Source organism: Chaetodon auriga, chromosome 23 (assembly GCF_051107435.1).
Source record: "Chaetodon auriga isolate fChaAug3 chromosome 23, fChaAug3.hap1, whole genome shotgun sequence".
NCBI classification, from domain to species: domain Eukaryota; kingdom Metazoa; phylum Chordata; class Actinopteri; order Chaetodontiformes; family Chaetodontidae; genus Chaetodon; species Chaetodon auriga.
Genome location: NC_135096.1, coordinates 18,635,558 through 18,651,747, shown reverse-complemented (window position 1 = coordinate 18,651,747; position 16,190 = coordinate 18,635,558). Strand labels below are relative to the sequence as shown.

Sequence of the window (16,190 nt, the reverse complement as noted above, 5' to 3'; positions counted from 1 at the left end):
AAAGTTGAGAAACATTCTCCCGATGAAGAAGACGGCGGCCCGGTGGACCGTTCCCTCCTGATTTTCACTCTTTTTTCATGTTTATCTTCAATCTGTCCGTTGCAAATGTCCAGAAAACCAAACGTTTAATCTGCTGCTTCGTCTGATCCAGGATCAGTGAAACGTTAAACATCTTCATCAGTGCTTGAATGAACGTCAGAACGCGTCCGTGTGTGTTTACCTGAGCTGCGTGCACGCGCAGCCAGCGTGTCCACCGGTGCTTTGTGCGGTGTCACCTGTGCACGTGAGCTCTGAGGGTGAGCGTGACTCGTCAGACGTCGCTGCAGTTACCTGCTGATGACCTCTGACCCTCGTCTCACACGTTCTCAGCAGTTTCAGGAAAGTTCATGTCGTCCTGTTACTGAACATCTGGATTATTTTAATCCCTGCAGTGACCCTTGACCTGTCTTTCTGTCTGTCCGTCTGTCTGTCTGTCTGTCTGTCAGGCGTGAATATAGGACGGGACGTGCACACTGTGCTAAAATAACTGTTTTCTAAATGGAGTTCTGTATTGGAGATCAAAGTTTGAACTTCGCTGCTGGAAGGTTAATGGATTGATCGATTAGTCAGTCATCAGAAAATGAATCTGCGTCATTCTCGAGAGAAAACGTTTGAGCTTCGTCTCTGCGTCTTTACGTTATTGTAAACTGAAGAGAACGTCTTCATTGTCTCGTGTTTTACAGACGCTCTGATTGATTGATGAGTATGACAAAGACGACTCGCAGTGATTTTGAAGCTTCAGATTTCGTCTCACCGGACAGCGAAAAGATGGATTTTAGGACTTTGAGGAGTTTATTTGAGAACAGCATCGCGCTGAGTTCAGGGGCTGTTGGAGAATTCTGCCAGTGAGGCACTGATCCTGGACCTGCTCAGCAGTTTATGTCACTTCTGAATGTTGCTTATGAAAGGAAAGAGAGCTGAACGAATGGGAGATGCTGGGGGGGGGGCTCTGTATGACGCTCGAGTGGAAAATCCATTTAGGCACAAGCGTTTCGTGCTGTACGGCTAATCATGTGTCATGTGACCTTCATACGCCGGTCATCTGACGCCTTCAGGCTTCTTGTTTTTCTCAGTCTGGAGACGGACAGTAACTCGATTAACTCCATGTTAGACTGAGACTGTCCCTCTTCAAGTGCTCGTTTGTCCCAGAAGCACTTTCAGATGTTTTTAAAGAGGAGCTTCGTGATCACATGATCAAAATTTATCAAAATCTGCGTCTGCAAACGGCTCAACACCTTTTCTGCTGGTTGAAGTCATCGTACCGTCAACGCTGGGACTCCGTCGTGACGTTTGGACGCAGAATGCCGCCGTGAGAGGACGCTCCGGGTGATCTGGCGACACCTCTGGTCACTGGTGGTAACTGCACGTGTTTGTCAGCTGTTCACTTTTATTTATCTGTATATTTATTGGACCAATGAATAAACAGAGCCTGTCTCTCAGACGAGACGATGGGGCGTTTGTGGCCTGCAGGAATACTGACCAACGCCGGTTGTTAGCCGGCTGGCTGGAAAACTTTAACCCGAGGACACAGTGTTTGCTGTGTATAAGCAAAAGTTAGCGTGCTAGCACGTCAAACTGCTGCCGGACGGAGGACACGCTAAACGTTACAGCACGTTAACAAGGCGGACTCTGGTCTTCTGCGTCATGTCCGGTCTGTGTGAACCCTTGAACCCCGCACAGGACAGGTGGACGTCCACACGGCCCAGACGCTGAACGGCTTTGAAGACGAGCCTCTGTCTTCGTGACGTCTCTGAGTCAGCGTCTTCTTGTCCCTGATATATTGACAGCTGGGTGTTAATCGGTAACAGCTCGGCCTGAACGTGCAGGATTACATAAGAAGCCGTGTTAATGCTGAACGTGGAGCTAACGTCGACTCAGACGACTTCATCGATTATCAGACAGTTAGTGATTAACTGTCTGTTGATGGACGAACCAATCAGCAGCCAGTGTTGGAATGAGTCTCGCTGACCGATTGAAGCTTTTTCTGGAGATTTAGGTCTTTGCTCATCACTTTTGTCGCTCTGACGACTGAATGCAGTCATGAAATGAGATCCAGCTCCCTCCCTCTCTCTCTCTGTCTGTCTGTCTGTCTCTCTCTCTCCCCCCTCTCTCCCCCTCCCTCCCTCCTCTCTCTCTCTCTCTCTCCCTCTCTCTCCCTCTCTGTCTGTCTCTCTCTCTCTCTCCCCCTCCCTCCCCCCCCCCCCTCCTGTTTGTGTGTCGGGACTTAATTGGTCTTTGTCGTTAAAGGTCAGAGGCTCGCCTGAGGGGACGGCGCTCTTTAAATCAGCCTTATCTCTCATGTGCGGTGGTTTTAGAAACGTCTGCTCTCCGTGAGGCCGAGCAGCTCGCTCTTCTTCTTCTCCTCCTGCAGACCGAACACTCGCATGAATCAGAGCTTTGCAGACGTGATGAACTGGGCTTTGCTGCACCTGTTCATCACCTCGTGCTGCACCCACGCAGCAGCTGCTGCTGATGGAGCTCTCATGACGATGTGGAGCTCAGAGATGGAGCGATGGCCGGTGAGAGCTCTGGGTTCTGATTGGCTTGCGGCCCTCTTCCTGTTCAGAAAGGGAAGGTGAACATCAGCTGCAGGTGGGATTTAAAACGATCCCGACGGTCAGTCTCAGCGCTCAGCGAGCCGTCACACCTGCAGAGGTTTGACTGTTTCTGGACTCGTCTGTTTAAGCCGAGCTCAAATCTCAGGGAGGTGAGTCGTGACTCGATCAGAGAGCGCGGCGTTTGCTGCTCTCATGACCGCTTTAACGATCTGAAGGTAATCAGTAATCATTGATATTGATGCCAGTGAGTCACCGCCCCTGTGGGTCAATCAAGGAGATCATTTCTGACATGTGAACAAAGTTCATCTGTCCTGACGTCTCCTGTGTGGACGTCCCGTCGTGTCTTCGACGCGTCGGGCTGCACTCGTATGGATTTACCTGTCAGCTTCCAGTGGGGCCTCCCGCCTCAAACGGCAGAGATGCGCACGGGAGTTGATCAACGATCGTGTCGTTGATGTCTCTTCGAGCTTCAGCCGCAGTTTCTGTTGGTTCAAACGCCGCTCAGGTGAGGCTCACCTGGCCGGGACAGAAGACGTCAGTGTGTGGTCTGAGGAACATCCTGACAGTGATGTTCATGATCTTAAATGTTTCATTAGCGTGAGCACAGGCGACACCCAGTTCAGCACCACGGAGGCCGGCCTGGGTCCCGTGAAGGCCGCGTGCCTCCCGTCAGCTGATCCAGTATCAGCCTGTCCAACCCTGCACAGCTGTGAACGCAGCTTCAAATGCAGAAGCAGTAATTGGATGAAGCCGTGACGCATGGTGTCTCATTAAATCAAAACGTCTGATGTTCGGGGTGAGAAGTCCTCCTGGCTTTAATTAGACGTGTGCAGGCTTCACTCTGTCCTTGTGCAGAATCTCTTCTGCTTGTTCTGCTTTTATTTCTCCTTGATGCAGAATCCTTCTGTGAAACATCAGCAGCTGTGGCGCTGCGATCTAACCCCGACACAGGAGGTCTGACGGCGTGCGTTCAGTCCTCCTTCGACCCTCTTTGTTATGTTGTGTTTTACAGTCTGATGAAAAGGGCTTTCGCTTTAAAGGCCTGTGAGACGTGAAGCGTTGGAGGTACGTAGGATGTTCAGCCTGTCAGAATATGAAACATGAAGACAAAGAGACAAACAGAGGCAGGAGGACAGGAAGTGATGTCAGGCTCTGAACTGGATGGACGAACGCAGGCGATCGTCAACACGTACGTTAAACTAATAAAGCCAAATCCTGTAAGACTGATGCTAGCATCAACGATAGCATGCTACGTCTCCCTGCTGTAAGAGTTTTAATACAAATGTTAGCATGTTAGCATGAGATCAGTTGAAAGTTGACAGCTGAGTAAAAAGGACGTTGATTGGAGTGGAATCAGCATTTCCGCCTCATGGGGACGCTGTGGCTTCCTCAGTAAAGCAGCACAACCAGGTCTCACACACGGATCATTTAGCATCAGCGCTGTCAGATGACTTAAACGTCGTTAATGTGAGCGTCCCTGGCTCGCTAGCTCCCCCTGCAGGCACCTGTGGAGCTTCTCAACTTCAGTTTGTCATCAATTTTCAACTAAAACTGCTCATTTTCAAAATCTACACAATTGATTTTAGTGAATTTAGTGACGAAACAACATGCGAACATTGTAATAAACTGGTCGTCGTGACCCCTCCAGTGCTTTGCATTGTGGGACGGAGGAGGCGAGGTCGACTGGTCCGATGCAGGACGGAGGTTTTTACCAAATCTGATCCTGCTTGTGTGCTGAATGCTACATTTAGGCCAAATCAGTGCGTATGCTAGTACAGCAGGTGCTCTCCAACAGAGCCACTGTGAGCACGGTAGCATGCTAATGTTAGCATTTAGCTCAGTCCAGCATCCTGCAGTTAAACAAGGTGCAGTTTGAAGTATTTTGTGTCACTCAGTATTCAAAGTCCTGCAGTGTATTTGCACTGCATGTACTCCGGTGTGTGCAGGTGGTCTGATGGTGGTTTTAGTACGACTGCCTCGATGCTTCACCTGTGAAGGCCATCAGGTGTTATCAGGGCCTCGACCATGTACACGGAGGGTTTACAGGCCCATGAAACAGGCAGTAAATGCAGCCACAGTCAGTGGCATCAGGCGTAATGAGGCTGATGTTGTTGGAGTTAAGCCTCAGGTAATGAACTTTAATCACACCTTTAGACAATCTTTACTGCTGCAGTAAAAGTCCAAATCCTTCTCTTTGTTATCGCAGCACAAACAGCTGCGTCAGATGTTTTTCTTGTCGTCATCAGTGGACCTTCCTCCGATCACGTCGTGCCTCTGGGTGGATCAGGCCCTGCAGCGTGACGCAGAAAAAAGACTCTGAGTCACATGCGCATGGATGTGTTTTTGTTTCACGCAGCTGGTCCTGGAGCAGCGGAGAAGGAGACAAAATGAGCTCATGTCCCACCCACCGACGGCTGTGAAGTCTCATCCAAGTAACATGGTTTTGGTCGATATCAAACCTGAACTCCGGCCTGACGTCGAGTCTGAGCTGCAGTCATGTGTCAGCGGGTCAGAGCGCTCGGTCTGGACCGGAGAGGGACGGACGGCAGGTGTTTGGACACCTTGAGGTCAGCCATGATGCTGTTTGAGATCCGTCCCCCTGCCTTCAGTGTGAAGGATTGTGGTCTGTGCTGCGTCAGGGTGAGCTGAGGCTTCCAGATAAAACCCTGCGAGGCCTCGTTTTTAATCCCCCGTCCTGCGAGATCAAGGCAGGGATTACTCGCTGTGATTGTTGTCTTAGCGCTCGAGGATCGGCTGCTGTTTGCACGTCAGTCCCGTCGTCCGTCCCCTCATGAGAGCAGACTTTAAAGCCTCTAAGCTCCCATGTGACGTCACGGCTGCACAGCTCGTTCAGGCTTCCCGTTGCATACGGATGATAAGTCAATTCCTCATGTCGTTGTCACCTTGGTTGACTAATATCTGATGGCCCGTGTGGCTCTGACAGCGCAGCAAACGTTCTTTCTTTTCTTAACAGCGATCAGTGGGTCCATGATGGAGATTAAAGGGTTAAAAAAGGATTGTTGTTTTCTTTCTGACTCATCTTTCATTGTTCTCTTGTAAAAAAAACAGTTCACACCTTCGGACCTCAGGGAAAATGAGAATATAAGACGGAGAGATTTGGTTAAACTGCTGACAGCTCAGCCACCGAGCTAAGCTAAGCTAACGAATGAGCTAAATGCTAAGAAGGATTAAACAGAACAGCTGAGAGAAAATAGAGTTAGCGGTTAGCCAACAGCAGCAGATCACTGATGATCAGCTGTCCGCGGAGGACCATCACAAGCCTCCGTCGTCTCGTCGGCACGTAGTTTTCTGACAGGTGAGCTGTTCCTGATCGGGAGGCAGGAAGCAAACTCAGACCCTGGATCTTAAAAGGGTTCCTGGGTTCTTCCTACAAACGCTCTGTTGGGGAAAAGGCCGACGTGCAGCTGATTCAGCGCTTTCATGGCAGGTCGTTCTGTGGAAGGTGAGTTTTGGTCAGAGGAAGCGAACGAACGCTGATGAAAGCGCTGACGTGACGCCTCCACGGCGTGCTCCCACGGCGGTCCTGCCGGCCTCAGTCGCCTCTCCGAGCTAAGCTGATTAGAGTAATGAGCTTTCAGCAGGACTTCAAACCCAAAGATCTGAGGAGGTGGAGATGATGAAGACTTCTTGGTTTGGAAGGTTTGAAGAATGAAAAATGTCATTTTCCTGTTTTGTTTCATGGTGGTTCACCAGGTTTTAACTGGTTCTTATTTCTTTATTAATGTTTGAACACACAACACTTCAGTCTGACCTCAGGAGCTCCTTTTAAAATTGGCCGTCACAGACTTCCGTACAAACCGACCCGTGGAGGAAACTTCAGTCTTTGTGCTCTGAACCGCGTTTCCCAGAAAACCGATGTTGTGATTTTTAGGAATTGATTGGCTCTTCGGGGGAAACTGGTTGAGACCGGAGCAGAAGGCTGAAACTGTCTCATGCTCAGGAAGCTGCTTTGTCAGTGCGGCTCAGTGTTGGGACTCAGACAGCTGCAGGGCCATCGTCCCGCTGCCCTTTCAAACATGAATGTCTAGTTGTCTCTGGGTCACATGCTCCCGCTGGTGGACTTAAGGCCACGGAAGCCAGACTTTCCCACACTGCTGGATGTTGAGGTGCAGCGGGAGGTTTCCCGGACTCGTGTTGACGCTGCTGGTTTGTGTTGCAGGTCAGCAGACGGCGGCGGGATGCTGCGCTGGCTGCTGCTGCTCTGTTGGCTTCCTCAGACGGGCTGCAGCAGAGTCGTCGCCCAGGACGTCGTTTACAAAGAGAGACACAGCCATGGTGAGTTACAAATGTCTTACTTCTGTCATCATGTTCATGTTTTTGGTTTGAGGTCGGACCGGCGCCCTCGTCTTCTTCTGCAGCGGTCTCGTGATTTTCCGCCTGGAGAATTGGTGCCACCTGCTGCTGACCTCCATGAGCTAACTGAATAATCAGAAAACAAGTGGAATTTGGCTAAAAATCTGTGACACATTTGGACTGAAACTTGCTGGTTTTGGGCAAATTGTGTGTTTTTTGTGCCTGAAAAGTCCTCCGACGCTGTGCATAAATCAAATTGTGACCTCCGTCTCCTCCTCTGACCTCCATGAGGAGACGAGTTTTAACAGAGATGCTGGTTTCACGTTCAGGCGGCCGGTTAATTAGCAGCTTCTCAGCTGATTAATCTGAGCTGAGTGTGTTTGGGGTCAGTGACTTTAATCCAGACGTCATCGTGTTCATTCTGTCCTGATGCCTTTAATCAGTCGCCGGCTCCAGATGTTGCTGCCGGGCCGGCGCCGATCCTCCGTCACGCCCGGCTGAGCCGAGTCGAGTGTCTTTCGGGTGATCCTGATCCAAACGGATTATCTCTTATTTAATGGTGTCTTCTTCATGTTGGAAGACAAAGACGTCTGAAGGAAGCTCTTAAAGTGCTCCTGCTGCGTCACAGCAGAGTGTTAGAGGTACTTGTACTTCACACCGTTTCTTTTTGTGCCACTTTATACTTCTTCAGTCCTGCGTTTTGCAAATGACCTCAAATATCTTGATCTTTCCGAGTCATCCTGATCTGTTCTGGACTCCTCAAAGTCTGATTTCCTCTAACGAGCCCTCAGTTGTTTTCTGTCCTCGCGAATTCTCTGACGTTTTCTTTATCCTCAGCCTCCGATCCCTCCAGATTCTCTGATTTTCATCTCCCAAACGTCGTTTTCCCTCAGAAACTGTAAATAATCCAGATTTCACAGTTGATGAGGAACACGCGTGTCCTCTGGAGGCTTCCGTAGTTCAGAGCAGACACGGAGTTTGGATTCGGAGCGTCGCAGCTGAGAGCAGACAGACGGGTGGATGCAGACAGACGGGTGGACGCAGACAGATGGACGGGTGGATGCAGACAGATGGACGGGTGGATGCAGACAGACGGGTGGGTGGACGCAGACAGATGGACGGGTGGATGCAGACAGACGGGTGGACGCAGACAGACGGGTGGATGCAGACAGATGGACGGGTGGATGCAGACAGATGGGTGGACGCAGACAGATGGACGGGTGGATGCAGACAGACAGATGGGTGGACGCAGACAGATGGACGGGTGGATGCAGACAGATGGACGGGTGGATGCAGACAGACGGGTGGACGCAGACAGACGGGTGGATGCAGACAGACGGACAGGTGGATGCAGACAGATGGACGGGTGGATGCAGACAGACGGGTGGATGCAGACAGACGAATGGGTGGACGCAGACAGACGGACGGGTGGATGCAGACAGACGGACAGGTGGATGCAGACAGATGGACGGGTGGATGCAGACAGACGGGTGGATGCAGACAGACGAATGGGTGGACGCAGACAGACGGACGGGTGGATGCAGACAGACGGACGGGTGGATGCAGACAGATGGACGGGTGGACGCAGACAGACGGACGGATGGATGCAGACAGACGGACGGGTGGATGCAGACAGACGGACGGGTGGATGCAGACAGACGGACGGGTGGATGCAGACAGACGGGTGGATGCAGACAGATGGATGGGTGGATGCAGACAGACGGACGGGTGGACGCAGACAGACGGACGGGTGGACGCAGACAGACGGACGGGTGGATGCAGACAGACGGGTGGATGCAGACAGACGGGTGGATGCAGACAGACAGCAGCCTGCTGAGGCCGGCTCGTTTCCGCTCGGCCGGACGTGTCGGCAGCTGATCGATGGATCCCTGCTGAGCTCACGCCGCCGCCGCTCTCAGCTCACAGTCTGACTCTCTGCTCGCTGCACAGATCTGCTCTGTGTCCGTCCTCCGAGCAGACGGACATCTTTGACTGGTCCACAGTCTCAGCAGACGGAAGCTTTGTCTCATCCTGGTAACGCTGCAGCGGTCAGTGAACATGCAGAAGCCTCTGGGACAAACAGCCGCAGCATCACATGTTCGTCTTTTGTCTTTGTTTTGGTCTCTCTTCTCAGAGACGTTTGTCTCGTTTGTCCCATGTGAGTTTCAGTCCAGAGCTTCTGTCTCTTCTTTAGTGACGTCCCCATCAGCTCGTCGGTATCAGGATGAAACCTTTCTTTTGGCGTTGAGGGCCCAGATTCTTTGACAGGAAATGACATCAGCTGGAGCCAAAATTCACAAACGTTTCCTGATGTGAAGCTTTCAAGATGGCTGCCAGCATGAGCTAACGCACAGAACGCTAACCCTAACCCTTTTGATTGACTGTCAAACAGAGTCTCTGACCCCCCCGACCCCCCTGACCCCCCCGACCCCCCGACCCCTGGCCTTGTGCGTGTTCGGACCGTCCAGTGAGACGTGGGGATCCCGTGTTGAACTGTCCACTCGGCCCCTCAGAGTCGCCTTGAACACAGAAATAAATAAAGTTTGACTCTGTGTTCAATGATGAAGACTCGTTCCTCTTCCTCCTGCGTCGTCTGATGCAGTTCGACCCTGGAAACATAAACTAAAACAGACTGGGTGTTGCGCTGCTTCCAGTCAGATTTGCTGCAGGTATGAATTAGTCGAGCTCTGTTGGCGCCCAGCGTGCGTCCTCTCTGTCTGGATTTCTGAGAAGTGGAGCTTGTTGATTGGAAAGTCCTGCGGCGTGGCGCCCTGAGCTCCTTACCACGCCAACAACGGCCCTTTGTTCGCTGCTGGCCTCAGCCTGCAGCTCCAAGCATTCTCTGATGGATTACTGCTCACCTCCCGCCGCTGTGATCTCTGCAGACCACATGATGTCTTCAGTGCAGCCGGGGGACACGGACTGAGCACACACACACATACACACACCCAGGACCCTCCTGCTAGAGAAGGAGGTTTTACAACTGTCTCCCCTCAAGGTCCACCCATTAGCTTGTTTAGCATGTTAGCATGCTAACGCGTGCTAATTAACATGGTGGTGTACAGCCGAGGCTGATGGGATGTCATTAAAAACAATTCACCTGTCACTTCCTGTCCTGTGGTGTCACTTCCTGTCCTGTGGTTTCACTTCCTGTCCTGGGGTGTCACTTCCTGTCCTGTAGTGTCACTTCCTGTCCTCTGATGTGTCAGTCTGTGTTAGCAGCAGCGCTCAGACCGACTGTCCATCGATTTTCCACTGCTGACCACTGTGTGTGTGTGTGTGTGTGTGTGTGTGTGTGTGTGTGTGTGTGTGTGTGTGTGTGTGTGTGTGTGTGTGTGCCCTCTCATTGGAATCTCTTGTAATCTTTCGCAGAGGAGGTCGCCGTGACAATGAGGCCTCACATCTATCGGTGCCGCTCGCCCAACATGGAGGAATTCACCTGCTGGTGGCATCCGCTCGACAACCTGACGGACGGCGAGCAGGTCACCTACGTCCTCAGCTACACCAAAGAGTGTGTACATCACACACACACACACACACACACAAACACTTTCCTCAAGCCCTGGCGTTCAGTCAGTGTTACCGCCCCACCTTTTACCTTGTCGGCAGCTCGAGGCTCAAGATCTCACAAAATCACAAGATCTCACAAGATCGCACAAAGCAACAAAGATGGCCGCCAAACGCTGCCGTAGCGACGGTCACAGCCGGAGACACGTCCATCCTATGACATCACTGATCACTCATAAAACAAAGCTACACATTAAATACCTGAAAGTATTGCAGTTGTACTAACACAGTTTGTAGTAGTACTGCACCGCCTGACAGCTGAGAGGAGCCGTAGTATTCTTATTAAGTGCATTTTGTGTTCAGACTGTAAATACTTCTTTACGTTTCAGAGTATTTTCTGTGTACTTCTACATCTTCTGCAGTAAAGAAACAGACCTGCGGCCTTTAAAGTTCAGGTTTTTATGCTGAGCGCTTTGATTTTAAGCGTCATGGACTGAAGACAAGCTCATTATCTGCTGGAGAAGCTCCGTCAGAGGCGACCTCGCCCACTCGAGCCAGGCGGCACATGGAAGGTGTCCGACTGTCCGGGAGCCAAACACATTCAGGTCACTGGAGCTGAACACGAGTCCTCAGGACAGGAGGCGTTTGTCTCTTTGTCCTGATTTCCGTCCGCCATGTTTGTCAAACTCTAAACTGTGGGAAACGTCCCCGCGCCGCAGGTCCGCCGCGCTCGGCCGCTCGTGTGAGCTCTGCCTTTTTAATCCCCTTTGATTCGTTTTGCTTCACTTCAGCTCGAAGCTTTCAGCGCGTCGATATTTCAGCGCGGCTCTGAAACCCCGAACGCGGCCTCACGCGGCCTCGGGCCGGCGCCAGCATGCCCACGTGGCCGGCACAGCGGAGGATCTGCTCCCAGTAATCAGGACAAATTGGATTGTGGCTTTGACCCGACGTGGCTCCGCTCGCAGCTCCATCGACCATCGTCTGGTCCCCTGCAGCAGCCACGAGTGTGAGTTTGGGATTATGTGGAAGAAAAGACAAAAACAAGCAGAAATAAGTCAGCATCTGACGACCTGAACAGACCTGAGCCGACCTGAACAGACCTGAGCCGACCTGAACCGACCTGAGCCGACCTGAACAGACCTGAGCCGACCTGAAGCGACCTGAGCCGACCTGAACCGACCTGAGCCGACCTGAGCCGACCTGAACAGACCTGAACAGACCTGAGCCGACCTGAAGCGACCTGAGCCGACCTGAGCCGACCTGAACCGACCTGAAGCGACCTGAAGCGACCTGAGCGCGGTGGATTTCAACACGTTCTCATCCAGCAGATTAGATTCAGGGAGTCCAGATCAGCCACAGACTGAGACCAGGAGCAGAGGGGTGAGGTCGACGGGGGGGGGGGTCAGCCCACAAACACAAGGTTCAAGCTCGACTATGACAGACACAGTCCTGTGAGACCCGTCCTCCGGGTGAGGACGGGCTCGTCCTCCGGGTGAGGACGGGCCGATCGGAGCTCGAAGCTGAACTCTGCTCTGTTCACAGCAAAGGGCCCAAACACGAGTGTCCCGACTACGTGAGCGCCGGCGCCAACAGCTGCCACTTCGACAGCAGCCACACGTCCATCTGGAAGATCTACTGCATGAACGTGAGCGCCGTCACCGCCCGCAGGAACTACACCTCCCAGGAGCACTGCCTGGACGTGGCCGAGATCGGTAAGGCGAGAATCAAAGCTCTGAGTCAGGGCTCTTTGACGAAGAGCAGCAGCGAAACAGGAAGTGATCAGTGATCTTTTGGAAATAGCCAGCCAGCCGCTTCCTCGTGTCTTTTCCGTCCTTTCGTCCGCAGTTCAGACCGAAGCGCCGGTGAACCTGACCCACGTGCTGACGGACGCCGGCGGGGACGAGACGGGCCACAGCGTCCTGCTGTCCTGGACGTACCCGGTGCCCTCGGACCTGCAGTACGGCTGGATCACGCTGGTGTACGAGCTGCAGTACCGACGCGTCACCGAGCCCGACAACTGGAAGGTAACAGTACATTCACTCCAGTGTCGGCGGGTCGACCTCCGGGTTAAAGACGCACTGAGCCGCAGCGTCGACGTGTCGTGTGTCCGCAGGTGAAGCACCCCCTCCGCGAGCCTCACCTGGAGCTGCTCGGCCTCCCCGTCGGCGACTACGTGGTCCGAGTTCGCTGCCGCTCGCACAACTACGGCCTGTGGAGCAAATGGAGCTCCTCCATGCTGATGAGCGTCCCCGCCAGGCCGCCCGCAGGTACGCCGCCACGTCCTATCAGTGAAGTGTGAGCTCGTTACACCTGACGGGTGGTGTCACGTGTCACCTGGAAATCATCAGCGCTGATGTCACTGATTTCAGATGTTTCAGTGAAGCTTTCATGAGTCTCTGCTTCCACCTGTGCAGGTAAGCTGCTGGTCAGGATTCTGGTGTCGGGCGTCGCCGTCGTGGCTGTGCTCATCATCGCCTTCGGCGTCATTCCTCAGAGCAAGAGGTGAGAGAGCACACATGGAGGGAAACGTGTGTGTGTGTGTGTGTGTGCGTGCGTGTGTGTGTGTGTGTGTGCGTGTGTTGCTGCCCTTTCAGACTTCCTGTCTTTATGTTTCACCTTCAGAATAAAAGACTACTTCCTGCCGCCGATCCCGAAGCCTCGAATCATCGGCATCGACCCACTGCTCCTGAGGGTAACACACACGCACACACACACGCACACACACACGCACACACACTTGTTTTCAGGGTCATGTGATAACCATTTCTTCTTCTTCTTCTTCTTCTTCTTCTTCTTCTTCTTCTTCTTCTTCATTTCCTTCCATCTGTCTGCTCTCTCCTCCTCCTCTTGTTGTGCGTCCTCCTGTCCTCCTCCTCTCTCCGTCTGTCCACCTCTTTCCTTCTCCTCTTCCTCCCCGTCTTTTTCGTACCTTCAGGGGGGGAACTTGGATGAAATAAACCGTCACTTCAGTAACTTCCACAGCTACAGCCCGCCGAGGTACAGCGAGGAGGTTTGGGACCAGGTCAACGCTGACGACGTCTATCTCACCACGCCGAAGGACCGCGGCTACCCGGCCAACCCCATGGACAGGGAGAAGGATGCCTTAATTGCACCGTGCGACCCGACGTTGGCGGCCGCCCATCGTCGCTTCGCTGCCCAGAACCCGATGTCGTACGTGCAGAGTCTGTCGCCCTACTGCTCCTCGCCTCCAGAGGCCTTCGCCCCGCCGCCGGATGTGCCTTCGCCGTGGCCGAGGCCAGAGATCGTGTCGCTGCCGGGCACGGAGTATAGCATGATGGGACATCCCGGCCTCCCCAGCGCCGTCCCCGCACTTGATGCCACCAGCCGCTCGCCGCAGGATTTCTACACCTGCGTCCAGCTGATGAACGAAAGCGGCGAGGTGCACCTGGTGCCGTGCCTGCCGCCGGCGTACTGCCGTGAGTTCCCGCCTCCACCGAGGAGTGATTTAGACACGGGGGAGAAGGAGGAGAAGAAGAAGCCGGCCGACTACCAGGCCAGGACCAACGCAGTGAACCAGCCGAAAGATGGCGGCGAGGCGGCCGACCTCCTGCTGCCTGTAGCCGTCGACAACCAGAGCTGAACAGAACAGGCCGCTGCCACGTTCACGGACACTTCCTGACAAACAGGAAGTGAACCTGCAGGACGTCAACGGACCTTTCTGAGCTTCACGCTGACAATGTTTTCATGGACAGAAGAAGAAAACTCTCAGACTTCCTGGTGCAGTAAGCCGCGTCGTGTGTCTTGAAACGTTCCCCCGCTCGAGCTCATTCCAGCCAATCAGAGCCAAGAGACAAAGTCCAAATTTGACCCTGAATCACTGCAAACAAGCACCAGAAGAAGAACGGCGTCACTGATTTATGGCCGATGGCGCTTTAAACAGAGATGATGTCACGAGGTCGTCCGCCGAGCTTCACGTTCAGGACGCCGCTCTCAGGAAAAAGACAAACGTGATGTTTCAGGATGAGAGACGAGCTTCTGTCTTCATTCAGACCCTCCGTCTTTGTCTCCGCCTCAGCTGAGGGACACGACAGACGAGCAGTTATGTAAACCAGATGCGTTGGTGCCTGTTCGTGTGTCCCGGCTGGCGTCCACAGATGTCCACATTCAGGACACGAGCTGCGTCTGTTACGGTGAATGTGACACGTGTGCCAGCAGGTCACGGTGCGATTTGATGATCCTGAATGTTCACCCGCTCCGTCTGTCTCGTTATGTCTCCAGTGTCAAACGTTCACACCCTCAGGAAGACGTGAGCTCCCGTCTGTCCATCGTACTCAGGAGCTCTCGTGTGTTTCATGTGTCGTCTCTGCGTCTCTCTGACAGCTGCTTCATGACCTCAGATCGCGTTTGGTTTTATTTATGTTTGGATTAAGAACAGAATAAAAAGAACCGACGTTCAGAACCCGTTAAGACGTCCTCCTGTCCTCTGAGGAGACGGCCTCACGTAAACCGAACTGACCGCCTGCGTCGATGTCCGTCCAACCAATCCGGGTCCAGTGTATTTCTGCCTGGCGTGTCTCCATTAAGGCTAGCCGTGTTAGCAATAGCAGACAGTTTGGTCCATGGGGACGTCCAGCGCGATGTCCATGAATCAAAGCACAGAGACATCCACAGGCGGGCGGGTGGCGAGTGCAAAACCCCGTCAAGCCACGATGTGTGCCAGGCTGAAATGCACCGGAGTGTCCCGTTCAGGCCTCAGTCTGATCAAACGAAGGACTTCTGGGCAAACAACCGTCCTGTCCGTCCCTCTGAATCCATCAGCTGCCGCCTGACGGCGTTTTAGCTTTTAGTTTTTTTCAGTTTATCTGATCTGTTATCTGATACGTGCAGGCTCAGACTGAAGAGGCTGAGTCTCCACCAGACCAGGATCAGTCCGGTGGCTCCGAGCGGTCGTCGCCTCAGACGCTGTGACTCAAAGAGCTCGGAGGTGGCGAGAATCGGGGATCAGTCACAAGCAGTGTTGACCCAGTGGACCGCTCGTTAGCTTCAGCTCCACCGGGAACTGGGACAGCAGTCGTGACGCGCCGACGCCGGATTTTCTCACCACGTCACAATTCGATGTCGTTGCTGTTCTGGATTTTGTGCCTTTTTTTGTTTCAAACAGACGTTTGCTCTTCACACACTGCGTCGAAGTCGCAGCTGACGGTTCAAGCGTGTGCCGTTAACGAGTATGAACCTCAACAACCAGCTCAGCGTTTGTTCATTTTCACCTTTTATTGGCACCAAACCACCAAACGAGGCTCCTCCTGTTGGACTGAAGCACTTTGGATTATTTTTCAATGCAATAAAAAGTGAAAAGGCAGCTAACCTGTGCAGGCTAGCGCAAAGGCTAGTTAGCTTGTGGCTAACTGTCCGCTGAAAGTAAGCAGACATCATTATGTTAGCATGTCTGTTAGCATGGATAGCATTTTCTGTGTGGACTGAGCTTGTTTGGCCACATTTAGCTTTGAAGAAATGTCTCATTTGCTGTATTTTCACTCTGTTTGCTGCTTTATGATCCGTCCTCAAGTCACGTCCTGCCTGCAAACACTCTGGACAGTTTGACTCAGCTCTGCGGACGTGTTTGGACAAATGCTGTCTGATTTGAACACTGTGCATCAAGTGGCCATTTGTTTTTTCTCTGCGTCACGCTGAAGAGTCGTGCTGCTGTTGTTGTTGTTGTTGTTGTTGTTGTTGTTGTTGTTTCTCTGATAGTCAATAAAGTCTCTTCATATTCCGTCTGGACGCGTTTGTTTCCAGACTGACTTCACTCCG

At 52.8% G+C, this 16,190-nt stretch overlaps 1 protein-coding gene across 2 annotated transcripts in view; it reads left to right on the top strand.

The window, feature by feature from the left end:
• Positions 1 to 16,156, top strand: part of crfa4 (cytokine receptor family, class I receptor 4) — a 17,428-nt gene extending 1,272 nt beyond the window's left edge. Inside the window, exons 3-10 of one of the 2 annotated variants that reach the window (XM_076723345.1) lie at positions 6,778 to 6,893; positions 10,284 to 10,422; positions 11,961 to 12,130; positions 12,264 to 12,442; positions 12,532 to 12,685; positions 12,833 to 12,920; positions 13,041 to 13,110; positions 13,354 to 16,156. In XM_076723345.1, coding sequence (XP_076579460.1) covers positions 6,797 to 6,893; positions 10,284 to 10,422; positions 11,961 to 12,130; positions 12,264 to 12,442; positions 12,532 to 12,685; positions 12,833 to 12,920; positions 13,041 to 13,110; positions 13,354 to 14,019 — 1,563 coding nt within the window. In that variant the 5' untranslated portion in view covers positions 6,778 to 6,796 and the 3' untranslated portion in view covers positions 14,020 to 16,156. The remainder of the gene's footprint in view (positions 1 to 6,777; positions 6,894 to 10,283; positions 10,423 to 11,960; positions 12,131 to 12,263; positions 12,443 to 12,531; positions 12,686 to 12,832; positions 12,921 to 13,040; positions 13,111 to 13,353) is intronic. The other variant, XM_076723347.1, reaches the window with a different exon arrangement.
• Positions 16,157 to 16,190: the final 34 nt, after the last annotated feature.